Here is a 24,638-nt window from a genome sequence, read left to right on the forward strand (position 1 = left end):
GTGTGATGTCATCACGTAAGAGCAGTGAAAATTCAACTAAAAATTATCTGAATAACATGCCCTCCTGGCCAAACGATACTTCGCAGGTGAATGATATTTTCCAAAAACGTAGCCATGGTTCCTTGGCTTCATATGAACCCATGTTTGAAGACCTAGCTCTTTTTAAAGTGACATGGCAGGCAGGAGTTTGGAGGCATATACCTGCTTTTCTGCCATTAACTCTCCATTGTAGCGGATTCCTTCTTGTCTTGGTCAATTGACTGTTTTTACACTGCCCTAACTCAGTCATTTTTCACAGTACAGGAAAAAAACCTACATCTGTGTGTTCCCCAGGTCTCTCTGACGCTCACGGTTATTTTGGTTTTCAGCTATCTTTTACGGTTTTCCCATAATTAGCAGTTTTTCCGGACCTGTTCTGATCCAGTCTCAGCCTAGTCATGCTGCTCTGTGTGTCAGTTTCATTGTCTGTGTGTGTCAGTGCAGCACCGTTGCTGGGGTAACGGCCCCTCTGCTCTGTGTCCCAAGTGTGTCCAGTAAACACAATCAATCTGACGTGTTTCTCCTCCCATAGCAACCCTTGAGAGTCCATAGCAACGCTGTGTGTGTGAGACATTACTACTACCACTACTACTAATACTGGTACTACTAGTACAACTACGACTACAACTACAACTACTACTACTAGTATTACGTCTACTAATAATGATACTACTATTACTATTAATACTACTACTACTTCTACTACTACTGCTAAAAATACTACTACCACTACTTCTACTACTACTACTACTACTACTAAAAATACTACTACTACAACTACTAAAAATAGTACTACCACTACTACTACTACTACTACTACTAAAAATACTACTACTACACTACTACTACTACTACTACTAAAAATACTACTACTACAACTACTAAAAATAGTACTACCACTACTACTACTACTACTACTAAAAATACTACTACACTACTACTACTACTACTACTACTACTACTACTACTACTACAGGGTGGGGAAGCAAAATTTACAATGTTTGAGGCAGGGATTGAAAGACAGTGTATGACCACTTAGTTTATTGAAAGTTAGGAGAATTTATTTGCCACAAGAAAATTTACATAATAGAAAATGTTTTTATTCTATGTGTCCTCCTTCTTTCTCAATAACTGCCTTCACACGCTTCCTGAAACTTGCGCAAGTGTTCCTCAAATATTCGGGTGACAGCTTCTCCCATTCTTCTTTAATAGTATCTTCCAGACTTTCTCGTAATAGTTTTGCTCATAGTCATTCTCTTCTTTACATTATAAACAGTGTTTATGGACGCTCCAACTATTTTTGAACTCTCCTTTGATGTGACGAATGCATTCAGCAAATCACACACTCTTTGACGTTTGCTTTCCTGATTACTCATATGGGCAAAAGTTTCTGAAAAGGTATGGATAATAGTGTTAGGTATGATTATGACATCAATATATGTTTGGTTTCAAAATAATTGACGTAGTGCCTGCTGAGAAAAAACAACTAAATGTTCATTGTAAATTTTGCTTCCCCACCCTGTACGAAAAATACTACTACTACTACTACTACTATTAAAAATACTACTAGTACTACTACTACTAAAAATACTACTACTACTACTACTAAAAATAGTACTACTACTACTAGTACTACTACTACTAAAAATTGTACTACTACTACTAAAATTACTACTACTACTACTAAAAATACTACTACTACTACTACTATTAAAAATACTACTAGTACTACTACTACTACTATTAAAAATACGACTTCTTCTTCTACTAAAAATACTACTACTACTTCTACTAAAAATACTACTACTACTACTACTACTACTACTAAAATACTACTACTACTACCAAAAATACTACTACTACTACTACTACTACTACTACTAAAAATACTACTACTACTTCTACTCCTTCTTCTTCTGTTACTGATAGAATAAACTGATTCAAACTGATTCTCTCTCATACACACACACATACACACACACACACACACACACAGCTCTTCAGTTCTCAGCTGCAGACAGACTATAGAAAACAGACAGTTGAAGCTCAGGTGTCAGGTGATCAGCATCAGCTAATCAGGTCACACATGACTAGAACTAATGAATAAAGTCTCCTGTCATGTCTGCTGTGTTTCTCAAACATTTCTGTGTCATTGTCCAGCTACATGCTGCTTCAGCCTGAACATGGACTCAAACTGGCATGCCCCCCCACCACCACCACCCCCGAACCCCTCTCACAATTTCCATGTGTGGAAATTGTCTAGTTATTATTATGACTTATACAAAAAACTTTGAAAAAAAATGCAGCCCAGACCATTGGAAATAGACCCAAACATGTTATTACAAAAATGTGCAGCCTGGTCTCGAAAGCTGTGCTATAGGCTTGAGATTCCGATGCACGGATTTCGTTAAAATTGCGAAAAACCGGTCAAATTTCTCCATCCGAAATGAATTGGGCCATTTTCAAGTGGCTACCATTCCCAAACGATTCGTGCTAAAATTATTCCTTCAACGCAGAAATGTTCAGCTTGACCCAAACATTATCTGTGTTGTTATGTAGTAACGATATCACATACGGTTTTTGCACAAAAATGCAGAAAAAAACCCCATTCATTTTCAATGGGAGCGACAAAATGTTGTCTGTTTTCTGACCACTACTGCTTCGCCATACTTTCGCATACAGACTTCATTTAAACTTTAAAACGCAGGCATTTTTGTCATCTCTCCAAAAATATCTGTGGTATGAGGATGGGGTTTACGGTTTTCGATAGGTGAGTCTTCAAAAATACCTGGGTTGGGTGAAAATCTGATCTGCTAGAGTGGGTGATGTCATCACCTAGAGTGGAGGAGCAGCGAAAATTCACCTGAAAATTTTCTGAACAAATCGCCCTCCCGGCCAAACGATACATAGGAGGTGAATGATCTTTTCCAAAAATGTAGCCATGGTTCCTGGGCTTCAAATGAACCCATGTTTGAAGTCCTAGCTCTTTCTAAAGTGAAATGGCAGGCAGTAGTTTCGGGGCATATCCCTTCTCAGCTCCTATTCAAAGCAGTACAAATCAGTGTTAAACGGATCACTGTGCTCTTGGTGAGATGACTGTTTTTACACTGCCATAACTCCGTCATTTCTTACAGTACGGACAAAAAAAAAAACACATCTTTGTGTTCCCTAGGTCTGTCTGCTGCTCACAATTATGTTGGTTTTCACCTGTCATTTACGGTTTTCCCATAATTAGCAGCTTTTCGGGACCTTTTTCACAGTGTTTCAGTCATAGATGAGCATGCGTGTGTCTGTGTCCTCAGTGGCTGTGCTGGTCGTTGTCATGGTAACGGCACGTGTGGTCTGTGTGTCACAGCTGCAGACAATTAAGATAATTAAGGCTCCACAAAAAAACATACACTAATACAGATACAGTAAAATTAAAAATACATCTAAATAATAAATAATGAATGCAATATGAATAAATATAAAAACACATAAATATAATTAAGCTGAAAAACTTCCTATAAAGTCTTTATATGAAATGAATGAGCTCACCTGGGATCACATACAGACACATGGAACTATTCAGTTAAAGGAGCCTATTTAAACACTGCTTTAACAGGACTGACACAGACTGTGGGAGGGGCTTCTCATCTGAATACAGGTCTACAGAAAATCTGTGGTGACGGCAGTCCACAAACACTGACACACAGATACACATATGAACTGAATGAGACATATTTCTTGCTTTAACATCGCACAAGTCCACCGATCCAGCAACAGGCAAGCACATGGGCTACATTTCCTTCAGGAAATGTATGGAAGTCTAGTTATTATTATTCTCCCTCCGTCAGTTTAATCTGGAATTTGACCCCCTTAACATACTCAAAAACTCACCAAATTTGGCACATATGTCAGGTCTGGTGAAAATTTTTTATAAAATGTAAAAATTAACCCCATAGGTGCCAAAATGAGCTCTCTACTGCCCCCTAGATACACAAAAACGGCCCTAGTGGCCAGTAGGAATGTCATAGAAACATGAAACCAACGCCAAAATTTTTGTCTCATCGAGCCCGACAAATCATACACTGACACTCATGACCTAACTCCAACAGGAAGTTCAGAATTTGCTTTTCAAAATAAAATGCTCAAATTGCAAACTTCCAGTAGGAATGTCGTAGACACACGAAACCAACGACAAAACTTTCCTTTTATCAAGCCCGACAAATCACGTGCTGACACCTATGAGCTTGCTCCAACAGGAAGTTCACAATATGCCTTTCAAAATTAAATTTCTAAAACTAACTCGTATCACACTGTTTATTGTATTGGTGTCTAAATAGCACCAAAAGATAGAATGAACACTTCTCAAAAAAGTGATCTTGCACTTTTTCAATAACTGTCTTAGTTTTTTTTTTTTATAAGCCCTGAAAGTTGCGAAGTCTGAAACTGAAATTTCAGTTTGGACTTTTCCCCCACATATTATATATTGAACCGATCACAAAACACAGCAGAAGTCTCCTGTGAAAAAATTTTTGAGATACGATGTACGGTTTTGGATTTACAGCAATTTCTGTGAGAAGTGGTGTCTGACTGAATTGCCCTATTAACTGTATTGACTCACATGTCTCATCTATAGGAGCCATGTGAGATGAACGTGCGCATGCGCACACATGCTGACAGCTGATTGGCTGAAATCTTGCTGCTCAGAGTGGAGAGATTTTTTTTTTTTGTTAGAAAGTCTAGAAAGAGCTCATCATAACTCTCATATTTCTGGGGTTACAGTAACAAATTATACATCAAAATGTAGGAAAATCTCTTTTCTTTCAAAGACTGTTCACATTTTAATCTTTAAGTGTTTAGTTTTTGATCTATGGACCTCCAAACGCAACAACTGATGATTTTTTCCCTCATTCACTCCTGTGTTCCAGTTGTCTCACTCACACGTTTGACTAACTCCACCTTTGTACAGTCACTACTTATTCAGTTCTGACTTTGTTTCATTATATTATATATTAAAATGTTGGTACAACCTTCCAGAAGTCTGACATGCAAGAACTTATCAGATAGGAGGTACTGTTATGGATTGACGTCAGTTTGTTTGACAGGTGGTTTTTAGTTCATTTCTCTTAAACTCCTGTCTGCTCTAAAGGTTGTTAGTGATGATCAGGTGCACCTGCCATGTTTATGCTCCCATAGCAACCATGTTGAGTCCATAGCAACTGTGTGTGTGTGTGTGTGTGTGTGGTGTGTGTGTGTGTGTATGTGTGTGTGTGTGTGTGTGTGTGTGTGTGTGTGTGTGTGTGTGTGTGAGAATGCTACTATTACTAATCCAATCTGGATAATATAAAAAACTGATTATAACTGATTCTCTCTCTCTCTCACACACACACACACATACACACACACACACACACACACACACACACACACTGTAGAGTCCATAGCAGCGGTGTGTGACACTACTACTACTACTGCTATTTATACTAATACTACTACTGCTATTACTAAAACTACTACTACAACTACTGCTGTTATGCTTCGATTACTACTGCTATTGCTACTACAAGTATTACTGATCCAACTCGCATAATTAAAAAATTAATGATTACAACTGATTCTCTCTCTCTCTCTGTCTCTTACACACACACACACACACACACACACACACACACACACACACACACACACACAAACACACAGTAGGGTTTTTCAAAATAAAAGCCTTATTGTAAATGGGGAAAAAAAAGCATAAATCTGCCAAAAAAACAAGAATGGGTGGAGGGAGGCATGACCGGTAACGGGTGGCGGCATGGGAGGGGGAACCCGGCCAGAGCGAGAGGTCCCGACCAATGCTGCTTGCAGCTTTAATTTTAGTTTTTTTTTTTTTTTAAGGAGGGAGTGTCTGATTGCCTGTCAATTTAGCGTCACTGGGGAGGCATTGCGCAGGAGGAGAATGTTTGAGCAGAAAAAAAAGACACATGTCTCGTGGCAAGAAGTTAGCAAAAAAACAACAGTTTGAATTTTTCCCATATGTTTACACACATTTATTGTTCTTATTCTGAGGAAAAATGCACTACAGTTGTTAAGGTATTTAAGTAATTTCAATGATAAATCGCTTTTGTGTTTTGTGCATTTTTTCTGTATGTTCTTGTTCTGAGAATTGCACTACAGTTCAGGTAATTAAGTAATTGCAGTGATTAATCACTGTTGTGTTTTGTGCAATTTTTTCCATATGTTTACACACATTTATTGTTCTTGTTTTGAGGAGGATAAAATGTTACTTCATAAGAAAATGTTTTATTTTCTTCTTCATTTTTTGGCTACAGACTAGTCCACATAATGTACCATGATGTTTATTGTCAAATTCCAGCATTTGCCTAATGTCATCTCTCATGTCATGTATTTAGCCCACACATTTTAACTAACTATTCTTTTTTATGCTAAAATACTATTTACGGCCGCGTCAATGAAACATCTTTAAAATGTAATGTCAATCATCACATGTAGCTTATTTAGTCATTAAAACATTGGTGTTTCAAAATAGTGCAAAAAACATAAAAGAGCCAGTCTTTTGAACGGCTCTTTTCAGTGAACGGCTCCTGATAGAACAGCTCCTTTCAAAGAGCCAAAAGTCCCATCACTAGTGTTCTGCCTGCACATTTAAGTTAGCTGAGGTTTTATAACTGTGTTCATTCGTAATGGTTTGGTGCCCTCTTGTGGTAAGACATAAATACTGTTTTTGAGTTTTTACACAGAGCGTTCAGCGCATGAGCAGGGAATACTGTGTGACCCAAAATGTAATGAAGAAGTGGGTTTGTGCAGAACGTAGTACTTTTGTCTCAACAAGTGTCGCCTTGGACATCATTTGTCTTTTTACATGTTCTAAAAGTGATGTGGGAAGACAATAAACAAGATGAAAGGACCATCTTGTCATCATTGGAGCCTACATCACACATGTTAGCTAGCTGTCTAGCATACGAAAAGAAGAGAGTCGATGGGAGGGCAGTAAAGTTAGGGAATTTTAAAAATACATACATACCTATATATATACATATATATATATATACATATATACATATATATATATATATATATATATATATATATATATATATATATATATATATATATATATTCGAATACACAAAGCAACACTAAAAAAATAAGAAATGAATACATCAATATAAATTGGCAGTCATTCCACTGCTTACATTGTTTATTCAGGCAAATAGGTTAAGCCTACTGCGGTGACGTGGTTGGCCCTTTCATATACGGTCGTTATGTTCCAGATCTCATCTACGCATGTGCGTTGTAATCTGTCAGAATCTGTCTCATCTACACATGTGCACTGCATATCTGTCAGAATGGTGGCTAGTACAAAGCAAAAGAAACGAACAGGCAGGAATATATTTATGCAAACAGTAGCGATAAGTGCACATTCATTGTATTCTTTTACATTTTAACTTTTATTTATTGAAATATTTTGAGGCAAGCAACCATACAGCCTGTCATATAAGCATTCAGTGCAAGTTGGGGGCAGGGCAGTTGTCAGTCAGGGAATTCTCTGGGCTGTCCTGATTCAATCAGGATCTGTAACTCTGCAGCACGAGATTGGTGAAACAGGTCATTTACTTTACGTTCATTAAAATGTAGTCAGAGTAAGCCAGAAATGACCTTACCCTTTCTGTAGAATATATGTGAAAAAGTTATAATGTGAAAGAATACAATGAATGTGCACTTATCGCTACTGTTTGCATGAATATATAACTTTTTTTTTTTTTTTTTGACGTTACAAAAAACTTTTTTTTTTTCATTGAACTTGTGAAAAAATCCAAACTCTAAATGAGGACAATAACATAGTAATACAAATGAACATAAATAAAATAAAGTACAAAAATCATGGGGATATGTAGGACAAGAACAAAAAAATACATTCAAATACAATACAATGCAAATAATCAGGCAATTTAAATTAAAGCAAAGGAGCAGAGATGCGCATGAATATATTCCTGCCTCCCGCTTCGTACTAGCCGCCATTCTGAAATATTCTGACAGATATGCAGTGCACATACGTAGATGAGACAGATTCTGACAGATTACAATGCGCATGTGTAGATGAGATCTGAAACATATTGACCGTATACGAAAGGGCCAACCGCCGAACGTTTTTTAAACAGACAACACTAATGGGGATTTCTTTTTTTTCTCATTGTCTTATTTCTTATTTCACAGATTCAGGAGGTTCTTTGTGACACTCCAGGCAACGTCCTTCAGAAGGTTGTTCATTCTATCCCTGGCCATTTGAAGTTGACGCCACCCGTGCTTATGTTGAAATATGAAGATTTACTTTCATTTTCCCAAGTAATAAAGAACATGTATTATTTGTTTCAATAAATTTGCAATAGGAATATGGATTTTATTACCAATTTTTAATGACTAGTTACTTATCACCCACTCTGTAAAATATCACGACTCAGTGGAATTGAATATCTCAATACATGATACAGTCCATTACCAATCATCTTCCATAATACACTAATATTTGGACATTTCCCAAAATATATGTGAATGGTCTACATCGACTTAACCACATTTGCACCAACATCTTTGATGCATCTGTAGCTGTTTGCTTTTTACGGAAACATATTGCATTCACACAAAAAATTAAATTTGGCTCTGTTTTTCTGAATTAACGAGATAATTATCTTGTAAATATGAGAAAAAATAAGTTTTAAGAAAATCACCGCTGTTTTTCTGAATTAATGAGATACTGTTTTCTGAAAAACATTAAATTCAGCTCTATTTTTCTGAATTTACGAGATACTGTTTTCTGAAAAATAAATAAATAAAATGCTCTGATTTTCTGAGTTTATGAGATACTGTTTTCTGGAAAAAAAAATAAAAATTTGCTCTGTTTTTCTGAGTTTATGAGATACTGTTTTCTGAAAATAAATAAATAAATAAATAAATAAATAAATAAGCTCTGTTTTTCTTAGTTTATGAGATACTGTTTTCTGAAAAAAAAAAGCTCTGTTTTTCTGAATTTACGAGATACTGATGTCACATCTCTACTTGCTCTACTCTCTCTTTCTTTCTCAGTCACACCTCCTCATCTCTCTCTCTCTGACCTTTCCCTTAATTACTCAACTCTTTTCACCTGTGGGTCCCAGCTGCCATTCATTAGCCCTAGGCCTATATAACCTCTGCCTTGTACATGCGTATTTCGCCAGATTGTTCAACCCCGTTGCAACTCTCCAGCGTTACCTGTCTGAAATTCCGATCCAGAACCACTTTTGTCCCAACCTGACCCACCTGCCCGGATTCCCTGAACTTCCACTTGTCTGACTATACCAGCTTGTCCTCTGCCCCCGGTTTCGACCCGCCTTCGCCCGACCAAGCCTGTCAGTCTCTGCCCTAGATATCGACCCTCCTTCAGTCTACCAACCACGGCTCAGCCTGCTCCCTCTGGTTCTGTTTGGATTCCCCAGTTCACGACCCCCGCCTGCCTTGACCAACCTGCCGTCTGTTCCTTGTCTGTTTCTAGTTTGTCTGATAATAAATCTGTTAAAAGACTTGAATCAGTGGTGCAGCTTTTGGGTTCTCTGTGTGCCTGTGTCAGTACAATCTGGCCAAACATGGACCCAGCAGACGCCAACAGCCTCCGTTGAGTGCTGTCGAGTCAGGAGGTGCTCGTGGGTCAGCATGACCAGACCCTCTGGGAGATTATGGACTCGTTGAAAGTCCTCTCCCTGGCCGTACCACGGATTGCTGACCGGGTGTTTAACCCCAAGGCAGCGTCGGCTCCAGCGGCTGTGACTCCGGTCCTGGTTTCCCCCCTGATTCCACTGTCCGGGGCCGCCTCCGAGCCCCGGGTGGGGGAGCCAGAGCGTTACTCTGGGGATCCAGAAGGTTGTAATCCTTTCATTACTAACTGTTCTATCCTGTTTGCTCTCCAGCCGTTCACATACTCTTCCGAAGCTGCCAAGTTGGCGTTCACCATTAACCATCTGACTGGAAGAGCTCAGCTTTGGGGAACAGCTGAGTGGGAGAAGGGGACTCCCGCCTGCTCATCGTTCCAGGCTTTCTCTGATGAGCTGTGGAAGGTGTTCGGACCCGTCTCGCAGGGACCTGATGCTGAAGGTAGTCTTATGAGCATAAAACAGGGGAACCTGTCAGTGGCGGACAACGCCATTGAGTTCCGCACCCGGGCTCGCCTCAGCTCCTGGAACACAGGGGCTCAGTGTGACGCTTTTTTGAGTGGTCTGTCTCCACAGATAAACTATTACCTGGTTTCATTCGATGTGCCTCATTCTCTTGATGGCCTCATCGATCTAACCACTAAACTGGACAGACGCATGCAGGTATGGAGGGGGGAGCAACGGCAGGAGAGGACAGACTGACGTCCGACAGTGAGTTACCTGGGTTCGTCAACCGTCATCAGTCCACCCCCTGAACCAGCAGCCTCTGGAGGGGCGGAACCTATGCAGGTAGGATGCACCAGCCTCTCCGGAGGAGATGGGGCGTCAGCGTCGGGAAAGTCTATGCATGCACTGTGGTCAGGCCAGACATTTCGTTAATCGATGTCCAGCAAAAAGGAAGGCTCAGCAGAGTTAAGGGGCATTCTGCTGAGCCGTTCCCACTTCTCTGCCCCTGTTTCCCATCCTCTCTTCCACGTCCAGCTCCTCTCTGCAGGGGCGCCTGTTACGCTCACTGTATTCATTGACTCTGGAGCTGATGTGAGTCTTATGGACGAGGAGCTCGTCAGACAGTTGGGGGTGGACCAGGTCCCTCTGCCGCAGCCCCAGTCGGTCAGTGCTTTGGACGGTCACCTCCTGGGATCAGTAACACACCAAACTCCACCTATTCCTATGCTACTGTCTGGTAATCAGTGTGAGTCTATCCAGTTTTTTATTCTCCAGTCTCCTCAGATTCCCCTGATCCTGGGTTACCCTTGGTTCCGGCGGCATAACCCTCGCATTGACTGGTCCATAGGTTCCATCCCAGGTTGGAGCCTCGCCTGTGAGTCCGTTTGCCTCCAGCAGACCCTTAATCCTAAGGCCACAGTAAGTTCCAGTTCGGCCATTGATCTGTCTCGTGTTCCTCCTGAATACCAGAGGTAAAGAGGTTTTCAGTAAATCCAGGGCCCCGTCCTTATGACTGTGCAATTGATCTTTTACCGGGCACAACTCCCCCTAACCTGCGTGAAGTTGGCCCCCCACCCAACAAAAATCTCTGGATAAATATTCTCATTCGTTTGTGCTTCATTAGAAAAAAGACGAGCGTGGACCACAACATAACCTCTAGAATCTGGTTTGTGCTTCGCGTGTCTTTAATGCATTTTAATGGACGGGAAACACGGACCAAACCATTTTTTGTAGTTAACTTGGAGGGGGACGGGGTTAATGCTAACAGCTAAAACAAAACTTTAAATGGCACTAACTAGCACTAACGAAGCACAAACAAACACAACCATTTCCACTTAATTTAGAGGAAGTGGGGGGCTGTGTGACGTCATCAGCTGAAAATAAATCTTGTAATATCTTTCATTCATTCATTTTCTGAACCCGCTTTATCCTCACTAGGGTCACGGGGGTCACTTGGAGCCTATCCCAGCTACATAGGGGCGAAGGCGGGGTACACCCTGGACAAGTAGCCAGTTCATCACAGGGCTGACATATAGAGACAAATAATCACTCTCACATTCACACCTATGGGCAATTTAGATTAACCAATTAAACTATTGTAATATCTATAAAACCATAATAGCACAAATGAAACTTTTAACAGCACTAACCAGCACTAACAATGCACAAACACACACCACTATTTCAGTTAATTTTGGAGCAAGTGGGGGGCTGGCTGACCTCAGAATGACCTTTCAAAGAATTGTTACTAACCCAATAACCATGATAGCACAAACGAAAATTTTAACGGCACTAACCAGCACTAACAACGCACAAACAAACGCAACCATTTCCGCTCAATTTAGAGGAAGTGGGGGGCTGCGTGACGTCATCGGCTGAAAATAAATCTTCTAATATCTATAAAACCATAATAGCACAAACGAAAATTTCATTTGCACAAACCAGCACTGATGAAGCACAAACAAACGCCACTATTTTGGTTAATTTTGGAGCAAGTGGGGGGCTGGGTGACCTCAGAATGACCTGTAAAAGAATTGTTAACTCAATAACTATAATAGCACAAACGAAAATTTTAACTGCACAAACCAGCACTGATGAAGCACAAACGAATGAGAATATTTATCCAAAGATTTTTGTAGGGTGGGGGGCCAACTTCATGCAGGTCTCCCACCTAATATGCATTAATCCTGAAAAGCTGTCCTCAAACGTGGGACAAAATCAAAGCAGCATGGGAAGGAGAAGTTGGAGAAATAATACCAGAAGACACCTGGAAAAATACCATACAGCATATACACACATCTTCTCTCTGTATCAGACATGGTTTGTTTCAGTTTAAGGTTGTCCACAGGTTTCATTATTCCACACTGCAAATTTGAAAATGCAAATTTAACACCCTCAGAGTTGAAATTAACACCCAGTCAGGGTTTATATGGGAACCACCGGTTAAGTGTTAAACTAACACTTTTGAAAGTGTTAAAATGATTAACACTATGACAGTGTTCAGACAAACGCTTTAAGTGTAAAATATTAACACCACAATAGATGAAAAGAACACTAGATTAGTATTCAAAGTTCATTAATTAGTGACACCAACAGAGTTAACTATTCAACACTGCACCAGTATTCAAGTAACAGTCTGTGATGTTAAATGTAAATTTAACTAGTGTTTACTATACTACTCATAAGGTGTACATTGTCCACTGGGATTAACACTATTAGAGTTAAAAATGTACAGTCTGTTAGTGTTAAGTCTAACCATCCACCACACATATACAGTAATCACTCCAAAAAGTACTGCAATAAAAAAAATATTTTTTTTTCTTTAACAGCGGGCTTCACATAAAATTTGACAAGGCGCACAACACTCTTAAAACCCTGTAAAACCACTTTTTACAATACTGCCCAAATCATGAGGTAGCTTGGAAGTTCAGGAGACAATCCATGAATTTTTTTGAGGTGCCTGAGCAAAAGTAAAACAAAGGAAACAGCTCAACATTGTTGCTGTTTTAGCCAGTTACTGTCATGACTGAGTGAAAGACTGAACTCATATGCACGGTGCTGAAGGGAGAAAATGGGTTTATTAACATAAAACAATACATGAGAACGAGACAAAATCTGGATTTGAAAACATCAGAGTCCACGGGAGGACAGGATCAGGATGGTGAGAGTCCGGGTTATGGCTCTGAAGTGAAATGGGATGAACGTCTATGGACGTCTGAAGCAGTGACAGCAGCAGCAATGATCTGGCACCATGCTAGAGCAGAGGAGCCGCTTCTATGGGCTCCTGAAGGAGATCTGCTCCAGGTGAAGTTGATAATGAAATCTGAGGGAGGGGTCTGTGGCAACGCAGGAGTGCACCATGACACTTACTACTTTTTCAATAGCTTTGCTCTCAGCTCTTGTATGAATTGGGTGAATTACCTAAGACTACAATGCAAGAAGCCGTCAAGCTAAAATTAGCATGTTTGATGTTCTAAGTTTGCAGCAAGAGCTAATTTTAGCAGCTGGTTAGCAAGTTGGTCCGAACAGAAATATACACATTATGATACTGACAGAGCTGACAGAAAAGTTACGTCCAGCCTAATAAATAGCCTTGTTTCAGACGTAAAATGGTGCTCATATGACGCCTCATATGACGTCCATGAGCACACTGGTCTTCTCAATCGTCTTCTTCTCCGAAACTACAATTCCGATTGACTTCAAACTTGGTATACAGCTTCTTTATGATTATGTCAACAAACATTAGTGAAATTATTTGGATCCGGATCGATTCTGGATTTGGTGCGACTTAGAAAAATTTCCCCATCATAAGAGATAGGAAGCGGATCGATGCAATAACTCAGTAAATATAAATGATATCAAGTTGAAATTTCTACAGTATAGCCCTGATGGGGAGATGACCAAAACACAATGGCCAAATGCGGATCAGGATCTTCTTCTGGATCTGGGAACTTACAGAAAACTTAACATGGGCTCTTATGGGGAAAAAATTCAATCGTCTTCTCCAAAACTACAGATCTGATTGACTTCAAACTTGGTATACAGCTTCTTTATGATGATGTCAACACAAGGTATTGAAATTATTTGGATCCGGATCTAATTCTGGATTTGATGCCACTTTTTGACAAATTTTATCATTATAACAGATAGGAAGTGGATTGATACAATAAATCAGTAAGTATCAATGATATCAAGTTGGAATTTGAATTTTTTACAGATCTGATTGGAATATGACCAAAACATGGGCTATTTCTGTAATATAATAAATATACATAACTGGGTGATAATAAATGGCATCTGGATACATTTCCCAAAGCTTTTAATTTGGCCGGTAAGCTACAGGGCCATTGGTCCTATTTTTTTCCTTATGCCAGAGGTCCAGAATGTTGGTGATATGACCAGAATGATCAACACAGATTGGTTTGAGTCTTTCTTTTTTTCTGTGTGTGCGTTCTGTTTGCCCATTTGAAACATGTGTGTTTATATGGATGTATTTGTGGGGAAGCCACCTGGATGACACACACACACACACAAGTCCACAAATTGTGTAAGAAATGCATTAATGATGTCAATGTTATGGAAAAATAATAAATACACATTTGAGATTTAATTTTTTAAAACATGTCCCTGCAAATCTTTACCAAAATTCAATTTGAAATCTAAAATTCCAAAATTCAAATGCATTTGCAGAAATGCTTTTTCATTTTAAGAATTTGGCTGCATTATTTGACTCATAATTAAAATTATTAATAAATTATCCAATCTGCATTTTCATTTTCTTATTCAAGACCACTCATTCTTTAACTTGATTAAAATGAAAAAGAAAAAGACATTTGAGATTTAAATTTTAAAAATCTGCCCCAGCAAATAGTTACCAAAATTCAATTTGAAATCTAAAATTTGAAAATTCAAATGCATTAGCAAAAATACTTTTTCATTTTAAGAATGTGGCTGCATTATTTGACTCATAAATAAAGTGAGTAATAAATTATCTAGTCTCCACTTTCATTTTCTTATTCATGTTGCATATTTTTTGACGCAATCAAAAAGAAAACAGAGGACATTGCTTTTTCATTTTCGTGGTCTGCCCTACAAAAAAGCTACCATAATTCGAAAAAATGAATTAGGAAAGTAAGTGGCACAGGAGAGTGACGTCAGCAGCTGCTCTTCACCTCTGTGCTGACTGTGATGGGTATGGTTGGTATGTAGGGGCGCTGTGTACATTTGACGCTGGATCTCAGAACCAGCTCCGTTTCAGGATTATGAAACTAGTTTCGTTTACAGAACTCAGAACCAAGCAATGCTCTGACCTCCAAGCCCCGTTTTGTGCCCGCATCAAGCCCCGGCTCCTGTGGGGCTTGATGTGGGCAACAAAATGACATTCGCCAGCAATAAAGAAAATATAAACAGCAAAAGAGTGCAAATGTGTATTCATTTATGGCTCGGACCTGATGGAGAGCACTATTCAGAACTAGATCTGAGGTCCGTGGAGGTGTGGCTTACTGTCCCAGTTCACAGCGGCTAAGCACACCTCCAAGTCCCACAGGAGTCGGGGCTTGATGCGGGCACGAAGCAGGGCTTGGAGGTTGGAGCACCGCTTGGTTCTGAGTTCTGTAAACGAAACTAGTTCTGTGATCCTTAAACGGAACTGATCCCAAGATCCAGCGTCAAATGTATACAGTGCCCCTACATACCACCATACCCACCACAGTCAGCACAGAGGTGAAGAGTGGCTGCTGACCTCACTCTGGTGTGCCGCTTACTTAGCAAATTCATTTTCAAACTATGGTAGCTTTTTTGCAGGGCAGACCACGAAAATGAAAATGCAATGTGCTCAGTTTTCTTTTTGATTGTGACATAAAATGGGCAACCTGAATAAGAAAATGAAAATGCAGACTGAATAATTTATAACTCATTTTGTTTATGAGTCAAATAATGCAGCCACATTTTTAAAATGAAAAGCATTTTTGCTAATGCATTTGAATTTTCAAATTTTAGATTTCAAATTGAATTTTGGTAAGTATTTGCTGGGGCATGTTTTGAAAATTAAATCTCAAGTGTCTTTCATTTTAATCAAGTTAATGAATGAGCGGTCTTGAATAAGAAAATGAAAATGCAGACTGGATGATTGATTACTCATTTTATTTGAGTCAAATAATGCAGCCATATTCTTAAAATGAAAAAGCATTTTTACTAATGCATTTGAATTTTCGAATATTAAATTTCAAATTGAATTTTGGTAACTATCTGCTGGGGCAGATTTTTAAATCTCAAATGTGTTTTTCTTGTTCTTTTTAATTAAGTTCAAGAACGAGCAGTCTTGAATAAGAAAATGAAAATGCAGACTGGATGATTGATTACTCATTTTATTTATGGGTCAAATAATGCAGCCACATTCTTAAAATGAAAAAGCATTTTTGCTAATGTGTTTCAATTTTCGAATTTTAGATTTGAATTTTAGTTAATACTTGCAGGGGCATGTTCTGAAAATAAACTCTCAAATGTGTTTTTCTTTTTCTTTTTAATGAAGTAAAAGAATGAGCAGTCTTGAGTAAGAAAATGAAAATGCAGATTGGACATTTATTAATAATTTTATTTATGAGTCAAACAATGCAGCCATATTCTTAAAATGAAAAAGCATTTCTTCAAACGCGTTTTAATTTAGATTATGGTAACTAATCGCTTCGATAGGGATGTGTGTTTTCATTAGCTACTTCACAACTCGTTTTCTGTGATCAGCTGTTGTGAGGATGACGATGACGTGGCTTCCGGTTTCACGCCCGACATTGACGACACCAACAAGAAGCGGCGAGAGGAGAAGGGACGAGACGGGGTGACGAATTGCGGAACACACAGGAATAAAGGACAGGTACGTATGGGAAACGTCCAGGTGGGATGACATGTCTTTAACTGGCGGAATAGACTACCTAATGTGTTGTCACCGCGGGAATAATTGGCCGCTGCCTCCACATTTGGAGCAAACAACAGCGAAGCTAACGCCAGCCGACAAGCTAACATTCACCGAATGTTAGTGCTCCTGGTAAACCAGGTAGCTGTCTAAGTAAGCTGTAGTTTTAGCCTGAGTTATGGTGATTTACACTTGCTTGCCAGTTGTTTTGGCAGTTTAAAGATGTCGCAACGCGTCAGATGTGTACTCATAACTCTGCCCTCAGAGGTTTAGTGTCGGTTCTGAGGCTGTTGTTGCCCTTCAGGTTAATTCAGTAGTAATGAATAGGGAATACGTCTTTCCTCTTAATCAGTATTATATTGTAGCAAGTAACGTACAAAGATTCCCCTATTGTATTTCCGTAGAGTTTTCTGGTGTCTGTACGTTACTAGTATTCAGAGTATTCAGTTTTCTGACATCTTGTACTTCTACCTCCCACATTTTAACACAAACAGCTTTAAGTTTTATGCCTTTAATTTTACTTAATTTAGACTTAAGCAGTGATGCACTTGATGGTAGTTATTGATTTTTTTTTTTCATCACCCCTAATTAGAACGGATTTTAACTTGGATGAAACAATAAAACATGGTCACTTGAGCTTGCACTATCTCAAGATGACAATGATGTTAAAGATGCATCAAAATGAAAATACAAAGACCCAACACGACAAAAAAACCCCAATAAAATTAAGGTGAAACAGACAGTAAACAGTCTGGATAACAGACAAGTTCTACTGCTAACAGTAATTTGCCCTTTTGATTGAAGTTAATATTTATTATTTTCAGGATACTCTTTTTGTGTTTCATCGGAAGTCATAATATAGGCCTACTATATTGTTATACTGTAATGTCAGAAGGAGTAAAGAATGTATGTATTTTTGCCACCTCTGAACCACACTACAGCTGTTCTTTTTTTTTTCTCTCTTTAACAGTAAGTGAAGCCCTGTACCCACATAAGGATTCCCCACTGAAATATTTTATTTGGAGTGTCCCTCACAGATATGGAAGGTGTTGTAACAGGGGCAGACAGAGCCCCTTTTTGAAGAGAGTGGTTTAGGTGGTTTGCCCCTGAGCCCGGACAATGAGAATCTGAGGAATTGTTCTCCTCAGGTCAGTCCTGAGTGTGTAATATTAAACATCCTCTGGGTGTAGGTTCTTCAGTGCCCAGGCCTGTTAGTAATATGAACCATGGATTCTGGAGCAGTTGATAGTCCTGTAACCCTGGTCATTAAAGCCCCCAACCAGAAGTATGAAGACCAGACCATTAACTGCTTCCTCAACTGGACCGTGGAGAGGCTGAAGAGTCACATCTCCAACGTGTACCCTAGCAAGCCGGTATGTGACTTAACTTTTTCTGTTGCCTGCTTTTGGCTGCTGGTTGTCTTTAGTCCGATGCAGCAGGAGTGCTCAGGGGACACCCTTTGAAAACTGTCTTTGTAGTTGAACCATTGACAGTGGCTGTCAACAGCTTGTCATCTTCTGCAAGTGTTTATTTATAGGTTTACTAATAAACATTATACATAATCATCTTACACCTGTATCTGCAGGATAAACTCCTTCTCTAGCTCAAGCAAATGTTTGTCATATGACTTTGTACAAGTCTTTTGTGTTTGTTCATTGTGATTGATTTATAAGTCTGTTACTCAGGGAATGTGCTTATGTGTCCTATCTGGAAAATTTGCTACTTTTCACATTAGTATTTCACCAGTATTTCTAGATACAGTAAAAATAAAAATGATGATAAATTACTTGAAGAAGGATAGTGCCTTTATATGTATTTTAATTTGTAAGTTTAAATTCAGACTTCTCGTGTAATATAATTGCAAAGTACACGTCATAATAACTACAGCCACGAGCAAAATGTGCTGATCTAGAGGCCATATTTGCTGGCTGAAATTTCACCTGGTGCTGCCTAGTTAGTGGCCTAATTAGATGAACCTTTCTAGTGTTAAGAATAAACTCAGTGCTTTCCTATTCTTACAGAATTCACTGCTTAGTGGTTACGGAGGTGAGACCCTGTGCAGAAGTGTGAATATAATGGGGTTGGGGTGAGATGCTGGTTTGGTTGGGATTTTCCTCACCTCTGCACTATATTTCCCTGCTTTTACTGAATCATCATTTGTTTTTTGTTTTTTTGTTTTTTTTTATCTCCACTGTAAGGTTAATTTCGACAGTAGAATAAAAGCAGATTCAATACTTAAGTACACATGAGGATTGTATAGTGCAAGCAATGATACAAGTGACTGTCAGCACAGTTGTAACAGTAGAAATAACCTCATTTCTAGGCTACATGAGGATTCTTCTGATCTTGGTCAGCACTTTCAATAACACAAACTTCACAGACGAGTGAAAGTAGAATGAAAATGATTCTGATTATCATATTATATTATAGGTCCCTAAATCTATTTTTATTTAGAACATTAACCTTTTTAAGCTTTTTAAAATAAAATTGTGAAGGAGTAATATTGGTAAATGTAATATAAATGTACACGTTCAAATACAAGTGTTCTGCACACCTGGCTAAGTGCCTCTATGCTGTTGGAGAATTATCCAGGATCTTAAATTAGTATTTCACCTTTTGTTTAGTTATGTATGATCTCATCTCCTTTGGGTTTACAGAAGGAGGAGGTAGGAGAGGGAAAAAATGTCATTGTATTATGATTTAAAAAGAAATATATTTAAATATTCCATCAAATTTAGCAGCTAAATTAAAGGTCTGATTTTTTTTTTAAAATTTGTAATTATTCTATCTATACATGTTACTTTAACAACTGCAAGACACCATTTAAAAGGCTTGTGAGTCTTTATAGTCCCACTGTGGTTCATTTTCTCTTATTTGAAGAGTAAAGACTTTCTTCGCCCCTTTGATTTTTTTCCCCACAAATCCCTGAATGTACAGTAAGTTTTTATGAGATTATGGACAGATAGAACAATGTAAATCAGAATTTACCTCTAGTGTGATAGACAGCACAGTGTTGGTATTTTTATTCTATATGGCTTTTAGTTACACATAATCACTTGAGAGTCTCTATCAAAATGATGCAAGTATGAGAGAGAGTATTCCCCGCAGAGCCCAGAAAAATCTATCTCTACCTTGGTGAATGTGCTTACACTAACGTTTCACATGTAGGCTGAAGATGCCTAATCACTTTACACCAGAGGTCGCGTTAACCGAAAATATTCTGTCATTGACAGATTTTTTTAAAAAAATGACGGAAAATTCTGAGGGCCATCTGTCATTTTGACAGATTAAAATACTGAGGGTAATCTACTGTTAACCTTTCCTGCTCGGCTCGTCCGACCGTAGTCAGCGAGCACAGGGGAGATGTCCTCCAGGGCCGATGTCAGGGTTAACTCCTTTGCCAGTAGTGGAAGACTCGGGTCCTTGCTCTCAGACAGCAGCTTTTATTTTATGCACAGTATATCAATGTTAGTACACTTTTTCCTTCTGTCCCTCTTACACACTCGTACTGAAAACTGCCGCTCCCTCACCTTGCTCGACCACTCACATCATACGTACACACACGTGCCACACACCACTCTCGCACTTAAAGGAACACACAGACACTCACACACACCAATCTCATAACACTACCAAAGAAAGTTTTCACACAACACTGTGAACAGAACCTGCTTGCAGGATCGCTGGTCTGTCTCTCTCTTAACAAGGCTTCAAACAACCCATAACAGCATCCTAACTGTATAGAACCAACAGCACCACTGTTCACAACTACGCTGAATACAACAGTGGTACTTCAGTCAAATGACTCACCGTTAGTTCACCTGTAGTAGACCCCCTGTCCAGTCAGTTCACCTGTAGTAGACCCCCTGTCCAGTTGATGCCAGTGTGCATATTAATCAGTCACTGTGCATATTAGTCAGTGTCAAGTCTTGTGTCGTTGTTTTGCTGACTTTAGCCAAAATTAGATGCTACTTTGCTAGCGCAAAATGTGAAGACAGCCTAGTCTCCTTAATTATTTTAAAAAGCCTGTGATGGCATTGATAAACGCGGTGAAAAAAGAGGGACTGATGCGATGAAGGATGATGGACAAGCAAGGAATACGCCAGTTCTTACAGCATTTGGTGTGCTATATGTATGCATTTTCTACCTTTCATGTGTTATGTTATGGCATGTCAATTTGTGTCCAGATCTCTGGTTCACATAACCGTAAATAATTATGCGAGTTGTGATGTCATGTTGGTTTATCAGCCAGCAGCAACTACAGTTGCTGCATCATTGAGATGTTTTTGAACATTAAATACTACTAAATATATCTCATTATCATTAAAAAATAAAAATTTGAAATGACGGATAATAATATGATGGCATTTCTATGACCCTGTCCGTCAAAATGACGGACAATAAAAATGTCTAGCGCAACCTCTGCTGTACACATCTACCCTCGTCTCAGCTAGATATTGTCATTTTAAAAATTATTATTACTATTATTATTATTGTTATTATTATTATTAATGTACGTTGTCTCTTTAAGAGTGTTAGATCAAAAGGATGGCAGCGATGCAGCTGACAATTTGTCTTGAAAGTGTTTTTAAGAATATTCAGAGTTAAGGATTCTACTTCTAATTTGCTGAGTTTAGAAAAGTCACAGTCCTCAGGCTCTCTGTTAGGCCTTTTGGCCTTCAAGGACTTAAAGTCAGCCAGGAACCATTGTAAAAACCACCCCGTAGTTTCTAATATGTTTATTACATGTAAGCTTGCGGGGAGGTCTGAACTAACATCCCACAAGTCTTAATTCAAGGCAATTGTAACTTCTTACCAGGTATGATGGATAGCAGGTATAACATTTGGACATCTCGAGGGATTAAGAGGATGCGTGATCTATTTCAAGGTATATCCATGTCATCATTTGCGCAACTTCTATAAAAGTACAACCTACCCAGGCATTTTTTTTTTTTTTTATATACCTGCAGATTTGGGATTTCATAAACAGATAAACTACTCTTAATATTGATTATACTGTATCTGCAGTTGAACAATTACTCCTCCTTGGCCCAGCTAAGAAGTCCATTACTCATTTCTGCTAGGCTTGTAACGGTACACAAAATTTTCGTTTTGGTATGTTTTTGATTTTGAAAGCCACGGTTTGTTTCTTTTTTTTTGGGTTTGGTATGGGAAGAAAGAAAACTCCTCAAAATGTCTTTAATACAATTATGAATTTTTGAACACCCCCCCCCCCCCAATTTTTGGAGACAATAGAATGTAGAAAAACAGGAATAATATAATTCTGCTGCTAGAAATCAAATAGAAAATAAAATAAATTATTAATATTACTAAATGTATTTTAAATATTAGCATTGCAGTTTTCCCTGACAGGTAGTTTTGAACAAACAACAAAATCTAATCACAGCTCTGTCATTTCACATTCTGCTTAAAAATAACAACAAAAAAATTCCACATGAAGTGCAACATTAACAAGAGGTCAAACTTGTGTTCTCTTTTAACAAACTGAAGAGCAACATTGACAACAAAATTAACCAAATTATTTATTGTAGGACAGCTAACAAACTGTTTAGGCCACTTTGTGTACTTGTGTGCAATTTGTCAAAAATGCAGAGGGGTGGTGGTGGTGGTGGGGGTTAATTTTTTTTCTTTTGTCAGAGCCGGGGGAGTGGGGGCGCAGTTATATACCTGGGGGTGCGGTCCATAACTAACGCTGGTGTGAAACTTTACATAATTTCAACATCCAACTCCCAGGTTCTATTCCTCTATTACACAGCGTGCATGAGCGAGAGAGTGCGCAGGTGTAAGTGTTTTAGAACTACCGTAGTTCATAGGCGGCAAACAACGTTCGTCTTATCACCGTCTCTTTCCTCATTGTTATGTTTCACTGGGACCTGATGTGATCCCAAACGCGACTGTAATGATAGCGGAGGGTCTTCAATCTCTTCGTTCCAGGTTAACATCATATTTGTTTTTTTTTTTAACCTTATATCAGCTTCCATTTCATATTTTGGGTCAGTGTGCGCTCCTTCAATATGTCTGTGTAGAACATGCACAGATTTAAACTTCCGCATCAAACAATGTCTTTTGTTCCTTTTTCTTTTTCTCAACATATTGTGCTGTTTTGGTATAGCTGTGTACCGAACCGAACAGGTGCATACCAAAATGGTTTGGTTCGGTATGTGTACCGTTACAGACCTAGTTTCGACAATATCTTAAGCCAGACTGATGTGATAAATATCCAGGATGTTACGTAGACGTGGCAAGGTGAACTTGGTGTAGATATTGACGAGCTTAAATGGACCAGGATCTGGACTCAAACAAGGAAAATATCTGTGTCTAACCGTACAAGATTGCTGCAATTTAAAATTCTGCACCATTTTCAAATTTCTACAAACAAAAGACATTAAATGAACTCTCAACTCTCACCTGCATGTCTAAAATGTAAAATCTCAATGGGCCCCTGTACTCACTGTATCTGGTCATGTCCTAAAATTCAAGCATATTGGATGGATGTCTTGTGAGATCTGGAAAGTATATTTGGTGTAGTGTTGCACATGGACCCTCTTTCTCTGATCCTGTGCTTGTGCTAGGAAAATGAAAGATACAGCCACTGTGGCTACATTAGTAGAAATGAGTGTAGCCACAAAAAGCCACAGCCAGTCTGGGTCCCTGCAGCGTAGTGGACCGTGGCGACAAATGTAGCACCCCTGGGAAATTTGGGGAAAAACAAAGTCTTTTTCCTGCATTCTGGTGCATTTTGAGCTTAAAAATATGTTCAATCTGGCTTCAGTTTCATACAAAAAAAATCATAAAAAATTAACTTAAGTCAACATTTTCATCTAAACTATTTTTATTTCTAATCTAATGTATAACAAAACAATAAATGATAGACTTATAAATACAATTATTCTGACCACTGATGTTCATGAGATTCAATATGAGATTCAATATAAAATAAATTTACCATTGAGACACCTCTGAGTATGATACCATACAGTAGGGATGCACCAATACCACTTTTTTCCAGACCGAGTACGAGTACTTACTTTTGAGCACTTGCCGATACCAAGTACCGATACTAGTCCTTAATAATCCCATCCTAGTTGTTAGTTCCTTTTGTAAATGTGCTTTATTGTCATCGTCATTAGTTTCACTGGAACAAAGTGCTGCTACTGACATTTAATGTGTTGGAATGAGCGTTTGTCAATTAATCCACCAGGGGGCGCCGCTCTGAATTAACCATACTGGACAAATACCATGAAGAAGAGTAAAGTTTTATGAGAAGAAGAAGAAGAAAATCAGTAATAACAAACATGGAGACGACAGAAGTAGCACTAATGTGATACTAATATTGCAGCGTTTTCGCTGGTAAGGTTTAAAAGCGAAGCTTCAGCAGGTAGAGAAAAGATAAATGAGCCATAAGTTTTGTTTTCACTTCCGCTGGTGGTGGTCTGCATCGCTCCATACCCCTCTCGGTCTGTGCAGTGTGAATTTGTAAAAAATCGGAAACGTTCAGGTGAGTTCGCTCTCGGCAGCGCTCTTCAGTAGTGGAGACTGCA

General features: G+C 38.8%; 1 protein-coding gene across 1 annotated transcript in view; it reads left to right on the top strand.

Moving 5' to 3' along the window:
* The first annotated feature begins 16,891 nt into the window (after positions 1 to 16,891).
* The window catches only part of herpud2 (HERPUD family member 2), a 47,630-nt gene continuing 39,883 nt past the window's right edge, over positions 16,892 to 24,638 (top strand). Inside the window, 2 exon segments of the mRNA XM_030157629.1 lie at positions 16,892 to 17,037; positions 18,047 to 18,449. Of these exon segments, the coding sequence (XP_030013489.1) occupies positions 18,303 to 18,449 (147 nt within the window). The 5' untranslated portion in view covers positions 16,892 to 17,037; positions 18,047 to 18,302.

The sequence above is a fragment of the Sphaeramia orbicularis genome, chromosome 16, assembly GCF_902148855.1.
Source record: "Sphaeramia orbicularis chromosome 16, fSphaOr1.1, whole genome shotgun sequence".
NCBI lineage: Eukaryota > Metazoa > Chordata > Actinopteri > Kurtiformes > Apogonidae > Sphaeramia > Sphaeramia orbicularis.